Source organism: Coregonus clupeaformis, chromosome 24, assembly GCF_020615455.1.
Source record: "Coregonus clupeaformis isolate EN_2021a chromosome 24, ASM2061545v1, whole genome shotgun sequence".
In the NCBI taxonomy this organism is placed as follows: domain Eukaryota; kingdom Metazoa; phylum Chordata; class Actinopteri; order Salmoniformes; family Salmonidae; genus Coregonus; species Coregonus clupeaformis.
Genome location: NC_059215.1, coordinates 38575521 through 38587049, shown reverse-complemented (window position 1 = coordinate 38587049; position 11529 = coordinate 38575521). Strand labels below are relative to the sequence as shown.

General features: G+C 42.0%; 1 protein-coding gene across 1 annotated transcript; it reads left to right on the top strand.

Annotated features, from left to right (window-relative positions):
- The first annotated feature begins 277 nt into the window (after window positions 1–277).
- Window positions 278–11234, top strand: LOC121537239 (COMM domain-containing protein 7-like). The gene is made up of 7 exons (XM_041844923.2): window positions 278–356; window positions 881–934; window positions 1055–1157; window positions 3507–3604; window positions 3738–3775; window positions 3864–3955; window positions 10554–11234. The coding sequence occupies exons 5-7, from the start codon at window positions 3744–3746 to the stop codon at window positions 10805–10807; spliced, it is 378 nt and encodes a 125-aa protein (XP_041700857.1). The 5' UTR covers window positions 278–356; window positions 881–934; window positions 1055–1157; window positions 3507–3604; window positions 3738–3743; the 3' UTR covers window positions 10808–11234.
- Window positions 11235–11529: the final 295 nt, after the last annotated feature.

The window sequence follows — 11529 nt, the reverse complement described above, 5'->3', positions numbered from 1 at the left end:
AGGCTCCTGAGCCTGTGTAGGGATCTGATGGGACATCAGAATCCAACTTAAGGAGCAACATATATATATATATTTTTAGTTTACTTTTGGGATATTAGGAGTATGTTTTTCATCATTCCCTTATTATTTAATGCGCTAAAGTTGATCAGTTTTCACCCCATCCAGTAGGTGGCGGCATGCACCTCTAACGTTTGTTTGCGGACCACAATAATACCATAGAATAAGAAAATATCGAATGCGCTGAGTTGAATAGCAAGATAACTTACTATGAGTTTACCGGTCACTGAACTAGACGACAGCAACTTCAATTTACTAAAGATAATGACTTTCAGAACTTGAACAAATTAAACGAACAGGTGAGCATTCGATAACGTGAAATGGTCATTTTGAGCATGAACTAAGAACAGTGAGCTAACTGTAACGTTAGCTATACACACTGCAGTGGTATATTCATTCGGCCTATTCTGTTGCAAAACGTTTCTTAAACGTAAACGGAACGAAACAGGGAGGGACCTACCTGAATTTGTCCAATAGAAGCTCTCGTTTTGCTCTGTTTGCTTCCGTGTGGTTATTAAATGGTAAAAGGCATTCGTAATGAATACACCCCAGTTGCCTGCAATTGTTAGCTGTATGCTTGCTTGTCCTGATGAATTGACTTAAAGCCTAACTAATTTCTGTTTTTAGTATGATGCAATGTTTCAAAATGTGTGTAGTTAGGCTATACACGTCCCAGGTCACATGACTAGCTAGTGTCACATGATTCATGATTCAAATGAGGTCTGGCCGACCTTACCTGACAACAAAGTAGATAAATGGCAACTATGAATCAATGTATTGAATAGGCCAATAAACACTGTATTTTTTTACTGTTTCTCTGCAGCAATTCATAAGTCTGACTGACATTCTTTTCAATATCCTGTTGGAGCCAAAATAGGTAAACACACTCATGGGCACAGACAGACAGACATTAATTTATCATTAATTGTGTGCTGAATGTGTGAACAGACAGCCACTTGACTGTGTTTCCTTCATTCGTTGTGGTGTGTATGTGCAGATGGACAGGCTCTTGCAGCAGCTGAGTGACTTTGCAGAGGAGAATGGGATGAGTGCAGGCCTTCTGAGAAACCTTATGAAGAGTGTCATGCTGCTTCCCCATGGTGAGACTGACAGACAGCACTCACAAATAAAGAGATTTAGAAATAACTTGTGTATACAACATGAAATACACCTAAACATGGTAAAGATTCCAGCACATATATTAGATGTCAGTATATCAAGGAAAATTGCCTTTCTTCTGGTCCATACTGTTAGAACCATAGCGATATACAGTGTATTCGGAAAGTATTCAGACCCCTTGACTTTTTCCACATTTTGTTATGTTACAGCCTTATTCTAAAATTGATTAAATACATTTTTTCCTCATCAATCTACACACAATACCCCATAACGACAAAGCAAAAACAGGTTTTTAGAAAGTTGTGCTAATTTATTAAAAATAAAAAACAGAAATACATTATTTACATAAGTATTCAGACCCTTTGCTATGAGACTCGAAATTGAACTCAGGTGCATCCTGTTTCCATTGATCACCCTTGAGATGTTTCTACAACTTGATTGGAGTCCACTTGTGGTAAATTCAATTGATTGGACATGATTTGGAAAGGTACACACCTGTCTATATAAGGTCCCACAGTTGACGGTGCATGTCAGAGCAAAAACCAAGCCATGAGGTCGAAGGAATTGTCTGTAGAGCTCCAAGACAGGATTGTGTCGAGGCACAGATCTGGGGAAGGGTACCAAAACATTTATACAGCATTGAAGGTCCCCAAGAACACAGTGGCCTCCATCATTCTTAAATGGAATAAGTTTGGAACCACCAAGACTCTTCTTAGAGCTGGCCACCCGGCCAAACTGAGCAATCAGGGGAGAAGGGCCTTGGTCAGGGAGGTGACCAAGAACCCGATGGTCACTCTGACAGAGTTCCAGAGTTCCTCTGTGGAGATGGGAGAACCTTCCAGAAGGACAACCATCTCTGCCGCGCTCCACCAATCAGGCCTTTATGGTAGAGTGGCCAGACAGAAGCCACTCCACAGTAAAAGGCATATGACAGCCCGCTTGGAGTTTGCCAAAAGGCACCTAAAGGACTCTGGTCTGATGTAACCAAGATTGAACTCTTTGGCCTGAATGAAGCATGGTAGTGGCAGCATCATGCTGTGGGGATGTTTTTCAGGGGCAGGGGACTGGGAGACTAGTCTGGATCAAGGTAAAGATGAACGGAGCAAAGTACAGAGAGATCCTTGATGAAAACCTGCTCAGGACCTCAGACTGGGGCGAAGGTTCACCTTCCAACAGGACAACGACCCTAAGCACACAGCCAAGACAAGGCAGGAATGGCTTCGGAACAAGTCTCTGAATGTCCTTGAGTGGCTCAGCCAGAGCCCTGAATTGAACCTGATCGAACATCTCTGGAGAGACCTGAAAATAGCTGTGCAGCGACGCACCCCACCCAACCTGACAGTTTGAGAGGAACTGCGGAGAAGAATGGAAGAAACTCCCCAAATACAGGTGTGCCAAGCTTGTAGCATCATACCCAAGAAGGCTCACGGCTGTAATCGTTGCCAAAGGTGCTTCAACAAAGTACTGAGTAAAGGGTCTGAATACTTATGGAAATTTTATTTTTTTATATATTTGTTATTTTAAAATAAATGTGTAAACATTTCTAAAAGCCTGTTTTTACTTTGTCATTATGGGGTATTGTGTGTAGATTGATGAGGGGGAAAAAACGATTTAATCAATTTTAGAATAAGACTTGTGACGTCACGAGAGGCTACACAGCTTTCAGCGGGATTGCTCAAGTAGTGCAAGGAGACAAGGTTCAAACAAAACAAGGATTTTATTATAGGTCTTGGGAAATTAACGAAAATATAACAAAATTCTGTTCTCTTGTGGCTCTTTAAGGGTTAACAGTTCAGGGATGTCTCTTCCACATCCAAAATCATAATTCTCACTCGCTCAGATAACTTTTCCCCAGCCTTACTGTAGTCCACGTTGCAGCTAGTGGCCAACCCAGCAAAAAGTCCTTCCAAATGTCTCTCACGTATTTCCACAGGTGCATATATCCAAAGGTGAGTATTTCCCAAAGGTAAGTATCCCCAAATCCTTATATTCCTCATGGAAGTGGACGTGCAGCACTCTTGTTCTCCAGAGAGCCCAGGTTGGAGACTGTGTCTCTTCCCTTCCCAAACCTTCAGCTCATCAGCTCCTCATTTGTTTCAGCTGCGTGGGAAGATTGGCCATAGAGGGGTGGAGTTCCCGCCCATACCAGCAGATGGAGCCATAGCTGTCTGGGTTTGCAGCCACCTCAGGGGGATGTAACGTCCCTCCAGGACACAGCCTCTCGTGACGTCACAGACTGTAACCTAACAAAATGTGGGAAAAGTCAAGGGGTCTGAATACCTTCCAAATGCACTGTGTAATATGTGTTTGATTTAATTGTGTGGTTACAGCAACCTAAAAGGGACAAAGTACGTGTTGTAGTTTATGCTAACTCAATAGGTGCCTTGAAGAAAAATCTGAGGAGAGGAAGAGGACCTTTTCTCTTTAGGTATGTTGTAATATATAAATCACATGTACACTATCAAAGCTGCAAATACTCCAGTTTCCACAGTCCATATTGGTACTGAGCTTTACAGTGTCATTGCACTGCACAACTTTAACGATAACATTTTAATTTATAGGACTCAATGATGCCAAGGCAGCCCATTTTTCACAACAGGTATGTTACAACATTTACTATCATATCCTCCATGTTGTGTCAGTATTGAATTGAGAACAAATGTAATTGATTTAATTATTTTTTTCAGTTGGAAATTCCAATACCCTGTGTTGTCCAGGCTGGCTGTAAGGCAGACTCTTATGGTTAACCAGCTGGTCGACATGGAGTGGAAGTTTGGTGGTAAGACAAATAACCTTATGAAAGATAGGATAGAAGACCAGTATATAAGTTCCCTTGTGAATGGTCCACTCTTTTAATCCTCCCCTTATCGTATAATGTACAGTGAGGGAAAAAAGTATTTGATCCCCTGCTGATTTTGTACATTTGCCCACTGACAAAGAAATGATCAGTCTATAATTTTAATGGTAGGTTTATTTGAACAGTGAGAGACAGAATAACAACAAAACAATCCAGAAAAACGCATGTCAAAAATGTTATAAATTGATTTGCATTTTAATGAGGGAAATAAGTATTTGACCTCCTCTCAATCAGAAAGATTTCTGGCTACCAGGTGTCTTTTATACAGGTAACGAGCTGAGATTAGGAGCACACTCTTAAAGGGAGTGCTCCTAATCTCAGCTTGTTACCTGTATAAAAGACACCTGTCCACAGAAGCAATCAATCAATCAGATTCCAAACTCTCCACCATGGCCAAGACCAAAGAGCTCTCCAAGGATGTCAGGGACAAGATTGTAGACCTACACAAGGCTGGAATGGGCTACAAGACCATCGCCAAGCAGCTTGGTGAGAAGGTGACAACAGTTGGTGCGATTATTCGCAAATGGAAGAAACACAAAAGCACTGTCAATCTCCCTCGGCCTGGGGCTCCATGCAAGATCTCACCTCGTGGAGTTGCAATGATCATGAGAACAGTGAGGAATCAGCCCAGAACTACACGGGAGGATCTTGTCAATGATCTCAAGGTAGCTGGGACCATAGTCACCAAGAAAACAATTGGTAACACACTACGCCGTGAAGGACTGAAATCCTGCAGCGCCCCCAAGGCCCCCCTGCTCAAGAAAGCACATATACAGGCCCGTCTGAAGTTTGCCAATGAACATCTGAATGATTCCGAGGAGAACTGGGTGAAAGTGATGTGGTCAGATGAGACCAAAATTGAGCTTATGCTTTGGGGGTGTTTTTCTGCTAAGAGGACAGGACAACTTCACCGCATCAAAGGCATGATGGACGGCGCCATGTACCATCAAATCTTGGGTGAGAACCTCCTTCCCTCAGCCGGGGCATTGAAAATTGGTTGTGGATGGGTATTCCAGCATAACAATGACCCAAAACACACGGCCAAGGCAACAAAGGAGTGGCTCAAGAAGAAGCACATTAAGGTCCTGGAGTGGCCTAGCCAGTCTCCAGACCTTAATCCCATAGAAAATCTGTAGAGGGAGCTGAAGATTCTAGTTGCCAAACCTCAGGCTCGAAACCTTAATGACTTGGAGAAGATCTGCAAAGAGGAGTGGGACAGGGCGGCAGGTAGCTTAGTGGGTAAGAGCGTTGTGCCAGTAACCGAAAGGTCGCTGGTTCTAATCCCCGAGCCGACTAGGTGAAAAATATGTCGATGTGCCCTTAAGCAAGGCACTTAACCCTAATTGCTCATGTAAGTCGCTCTGGATAAGAGTGTCTGCTAAATGACTAAAATGTAAATGTAAAAATCCCTCCTGAGATGTGTGCAAACCTGGTAGCCAACTACAAGAAACGTCTGACCTCTGTGATTGCCAGCAAGGGTTTTGCCACCAAGTACTAAGTCATGTTTTGCAGAGGGGTCAAATATTTATTTCCCTCATTAAAATGCAAATCAATTCATAACATTTTTTACATGTGTTTTTCTGGAATTTTTTGTTGTTATTCTGTCTCTCACTGTTCAAATAAACCTACCATTAAAAGTATAGACTGATCATGTCTTTGTCAGTGGGCAAATGTACAAAATCAGCAGGGGATCAAATACTTTTTTCCCTCACTGTAGATGTGTGTTTCACTCATTTGTACTGAACCAAAATATGAAGGCAACAATTTCTAAGATTTTAGTTACAGTTCATATAAGGAAATCAGTCAATTGAAATAAATAAATTAGGCACTAAACTATGGGTTTCATGTGACTGGGAATACAGATATGCATCTGTTGGTAGCAGATACCTTTCAAAAAATGTAGATCAGAAAACCAGTCAGTATCTGGTGTGACCACCATTTGCCTCATTCAGTGCGACACATCTCCTTCGTATAGAGTTGATCAGGCTGTTGATTGTGGCCTGTGGAATGTTGTCCCACACCTCTTCAATGGCTGCGCGAAGTTGCTGGATATTTGCGGGAACTGGAACACGCTGTTGTACACGTCAATCCAGAGCATCCCAAACATGCTCAATGGGTGACATGTCTGGTGAGTATCAGGCCATGGAAGAACTGGGACATTTTCAGCTTTCAGGAATTGTGTACATATCCTTGCGACATGGGGCTGTGCATTATCATGCTGAAACATGAGGTGACGGCGGCGGATGAATGGTACGACAATGGGCCTCAGGATCTCTGTGCATTCAAACTGCCATCGATAAAATGCAATTGTGTTCGTTTTCCGTAGCTTATGCCTGCCCATACCATAACCCCACTGCCACCATGGGGCACTCTGTTCACAACGTTGACATCAGCAAACCGCTCGCCGACACAACCCCATGCGCGCTGTCTGCCATCTGCCTGGTACAGTTGAAACCGGGATTGATATGTGAAGAGCACGCATTCTGCAGTGATACGCCATCCCATCTGGTTTGGGCTTAGTGGGACTATCATTTGTTTTTCAACAGGACAGTGACCCAACACACCTCCAGGCTGTGTAAGGGCTATTTTACCAAGAAGGAGAGTGATGGAGTGCTGCATCAGATGACCTGGCCTCCACAATCCCCCGACCTCAACCCAATTGAGATGGTTTGGGATGAGTCGGACGGCAGAGTGAAGGAAAAGCAGCCAACAAGTGCTCAGCATATGTGGGAACTCCTTCAAGACTGTTGGAAAATCATTCCAGGAGAAGCTGGTTGAGAGACTGCCAAGAGTTTGCAAAGCTGTCAAGGCAAAGGGTGGCTATTTGAAGAATCTCAAATATAAAATATATTTTGATTTGTTTAACACATTTTTGGTTACTACATGATTCCATATGTGTTATTTCATAGTTTTGATGTCTTAACTATTATTTTACAATGTAGAAAATAGTAAAACAATTAAGAAAAACCCTTGAATGAGTAGGTGTGTCCAAACTTTTGACTGGTACTGTATGGCAAAGACATTTTTTATTACGTGTGTATCTACTGTCTAGAGTCTAGACCATACTCATAGCTTAGAGGTTAAAATAATGATTATTTTAAGATTGATAGAAGTTTGAATGATACATTTTCCAGTTTTATGGGCTAACTGATAGACCGAGGGAGTGATAGATCACTATGACGACAGACTTAAGGCGTCTGCATGTTTCCCATCCGAAAAAGTTCGTAACAGTTCGTGCATATATTATGATGACATTTTGTGACGTTTTGGTCTTCGGCAAGGGTTTGTTCGGATGTTCGTGAATACAAACATTTTTCTTGAGGGAAACCGAAGTCCCTTCGTCAGTGATTGTCCAACTGTTTGTTGTCATTCAATGAGCGATGAAACATTTTAATGTAGATTTTTTCACTTGAGAAATACTGCACCAAACATCTTAGTTAGATTTAAAATTGCGTGATTACGATTTCCTCGCCAAAAACGCAGAGTTATCTTAGATGAATTCGGACTATTTTGAGACAGTCTCACTGGCTATGGCGTCTCAAGATGGACAAACTGTAATATTGTCGTTTTTTTTCTTATTTTTCAAGGGAAGGTCTTTTAAGGGAGTATGTTAGCAAACTCGTTCGGTTCGCCTAGCCTTTAGCCTCTAGTTTTCGTTGTCTGTTTTCCTACGTGTGTCAGAATTCCTGCGGCCTGCTAAGTACTGACTTTCTCCCATGGCTTCAGCCACTTTGATTTGTAGACAGAAATATGTCCACACATAGTGAAAGTAACACTCTGAAGGAGGAAGGCCCTAAAAATTGTCAGACTCCAGCCACCCAAGTCACAGTCACTGCTACCGTACAGCAAGAGGTACCGGACTGCCAAGTCTGAGACCAAAAGGCTCCGAAACAGCTTCTACCCCAAAGCCATAAGAATGCTGAACAGTTAATTAAACGGCTACTCAGACTTTCTGCTTTTCACCCCCTACCTACATGTACATAGTACTTCAATCAATCACCTAATCAAACCTACATGTACATATTACCTCAATCAATCACCTCAATCAATCACCCCAACTACCTCGTACCCCAGTACACTGACTCAGTACCAGTACTCCTTATATATAGTGGTGGCCAGGACAGCGGAGTCACTCACCACCTTCCGGAGACATTTGAAACCCCACCTCTTTAAGGAATACCTGGGATAGGATAAAGTAATCCTTCTACCCCCCCTTACCCCCAACCCCCCAAAAAAAAAATAAAATAAAATAAAATAAATAAAATAAAATAAACACACAAAAAAAAACATTGTAAAGTGGTTATCCCACTGGCTATAAGGTGAATGCACCAATTTGTAAGTCGCTCTGGATAAGAGCGTCTGCTAAATGACGTAAATGTAAAATGTAAATATAGCCTGTTTATAGCCTCGTTATTGTTATTTTATTGTGTTACTATTTTATTTGTACATTTTCATACTTTTTAACTGCATTGTTGGGAAAGGGCTCGTAAATAAGCATTTCATGGTAAAGTATACACTTGTTTTATTCGGCGCATGCGACAAAACATTTTTGGTTTTGATTTGAAGGAGCATAGCATGAGCACATTACTAGCACCAGTGTTGGTGAGTAACGGATTACAAAAAAACAGTAACTGTAATCCATTACAAGCAGAAATATTGTAATCGAATTACAGATACTTTTGAAAAACTAGATGATTACATTTACATTTTAGTCATTTAGCAGACGCTCTTATCCAGAGCGACTTACAGTTAGTGAATACATATTTTTTTATACTGGCCCCCCGTGGGAATCGAACCCACAACCCTGGCATTGCAAACGCCATGCTCTATCAACTGAGCTACATCCCTGCCGGCCATTCCCTACCCTACCCTGGACGACGCTGGGCCAATTGTGCGCCGCCCATGAGTCTCCCGGTCGCGGCCGGCTGCGACAGAGCCTGGATTCGAACCAGGATCTCTAGTGGCACAGTTAGCACTGCGATGCAGTGCCTTAGACCACTGCGCCACCTAGAAGTCAATTAAGAAAGAATGTTTGCGGGGAAAAAACAGACACCTAGTTTTAAATCGGCATTGAAAAAAGTCAGAGACCACTATGACACACCAAATGCATTTGATGAAAAGAGCAGGAATACGCTTTTATAGGCTACAGTCCAAGCTATGTCTTCTAATGGTGTGACTGCTGTCGACATCCAAAGACTATCCAACTTGAATAAACGCTTGGAGGTAAGGACAACAGCAGTGGTGTAGCCTACGGGCGACACGGATATCACGTATTATTGATCTCTACATAGCGCATTGATGTGAATCACACTGCTGCGCTCTCATTTAGCTTTTTGCGCCTTACGTATTGTGGTTGTTGTGGATGGCTGTTCACAAATGTTTGTGTATTTTAACCCAATAATGGTTGAATTGAAGATTTAAGCTGCCTATCAATTATTGTTTCTGCTAGTCATCAGATGGGGGGAGGGAAAAAGGTAGGGGGCCCACGTGGGTAACTGGGGGGCCCTGCCTTGGTTGGGTAGCTGATTCAGGGCCGGCCCTAGCCATTTGGTGGCCCTAAGCAAAATTTGGATGGGGGCCCCCCACCTCGCGGGCAAAACACTTTAGTCGCCCCCCCTCATGACGGCAGAGAGAAAGTACATTTCCTGCAATTCTACACATTTTGCCATGGGGTGTAGAGAAAATGTTGCAGTTTTGAAGCTAATTTCCTGCAATTCTACACATTTTGCCATGACTTATGCCGTGTTAATGATATCTAAGTGAGAGTAACTAACAAAATCAATGTGGCCCCCTGGAGGTCAGGGCCCCTGGGCACGTGCCTTGCGTGCCAGGTCTGTATTCGGCCATGATTAATACAAGTTTAGATAGCTGGCTAGACTTAATTTACCAATCAAAAAATGGTTTGCTAATTGAGTGACTGACATAACAAGAGAAAAACTGATGATGCACAACAACATTTCGAAATGTCACCTTGTGAATCCTTCTATTGTAACTCTTAACAGTAAGTTGAAACCCCGACTGAGTTTCCCCCAAAACAATTATGCTCAGGTAAAACAATTTGTCTGATCTATATCTCCATATTTCCAAATCATATTCTTGAAGATCAAGGGGTATTACATTAATTGGAATGACTGGAAATCTGACAGACTTTGTTTTTTAATGTAAAGATATAGCCTAATCATATTATTATCTGTAGTTGAAAGCAATGGGTTAGAAGAAGCCTACATAACCAACCCATAAAGTAAAATGCAACATCCCATTAATGGCCAGCTATGTAAACTCTAACATTTATTTATCCTGCAATATATGTCATTAAATTGGTAATATTAATTTGTCCTCTTCTAATGCCTCTTAGAGGAAAAATAATCAGATTACGTTACTGAGTTTGGGTAATCCAAAAGTTCCGTTACTGATTACAATTTTGGACAGGTGACTAGTAACCCTGACTAGCACAGTATACAGAATCTGTCCTACCCATGTTTAGTATTTGCTGTGTTCTACTACACTATTTGAAAATATCTCTACGTCTCTTCCAGTTTAAATTGGTCATCAGAAAGGGGAACAACTGAAAATGTCTACATGGGTGAGTCTCTTACTCTGGCTGTACCATTTTCCAGTCAACATGTCATTGGTTCACTTTGCCTATTGTTCTTGGTGTCATTGACAGATTTGGTCAGTTTTTTTGTTCTTTCTTCAGAGTTGACCCTCCCCCAGTTTTACAACTTCCTCCATGAAATGGAGAGGGCCAAAGCCAGTATGGACTGTTTCAGCTGAGCCTTATCGCCAGTAGCATGAGAATGTACTGAATATGTGTACTGGAGGGACAGGAGAAAACATGAGTGGAGATGCCAGCGACAGTGATTGACACTGGGTCTGCCCAAAATGGCACACTATTCCCCTTATAGGGCACTACTTTTGAACAGGGGCAAAGGAGTGCACTATATAGAGAATAGAGTGTAATTTGGGACATACAAGGAGTTCATAATAGAACATACAGAATCTGAAGGGATCTTCCAGATTCTCGAATACCATTGAAAGATTTCAATATTTGTCTTTTGAAACGTGCACAATTGTTTCGCAGTAGAGATTTTGTGTGTGTGAGTAACTGTTCGCGGGTGTGTTTTGAGAGAGTATTAAATTGTAACCCAATTACTTTAATTCCATTGGCTGTCACTACAAGTGATGTGAGGCATACATGTACAGTGGGGAAAAAAAGTATTTAGTCAGCCACCAATTGTGCAAGTTCTCCCACTTAAAAAGATGAGAGAGGCCTGTAATTTTCATCATAGGTACACGTCAACTATGACAGACAAAATGAGAAAAAAATTTCAGTCCACAACCTCAAACAGTCACACTCCAAACTCCACTATGGCCAAGACCAAAGAGCTGTCAAAGGACACCAGAAACAAAATTGTAGACCTGCACCAGGCTGGGAAGACTGAATCTGCAATAGGTAAGCAGCTTGGTTTGAAGAAATCAACTGTGGGAGCAATTAT

What these genes read in the sequence shown, in the direction of transcription:
- LOC121537239 (XM_041844923.2), top strand. Translation starts at nt 3,744, where the DNA reads ATGATGCCAAGGCAGCCCATTTTTCACAACAG. An exon ending in CAGCCCATTTTTCACAACAG is followed by an intron (nt 3,776 to 3,863) that starts GTATGTTACAAC and finishes TATTTTTTTCAG; the next exon opens with TTGGAAATTCCAATACCCTG. An exon ending in CATGGAGTGGAAGTTTGGTG is followed by an intron (nt 3,956 to 10,553) that starts GTAAGACAAATA and finishes TTTGAAAATATC; the next exon opens with TCTACGTCTCTTCCAGTTTA.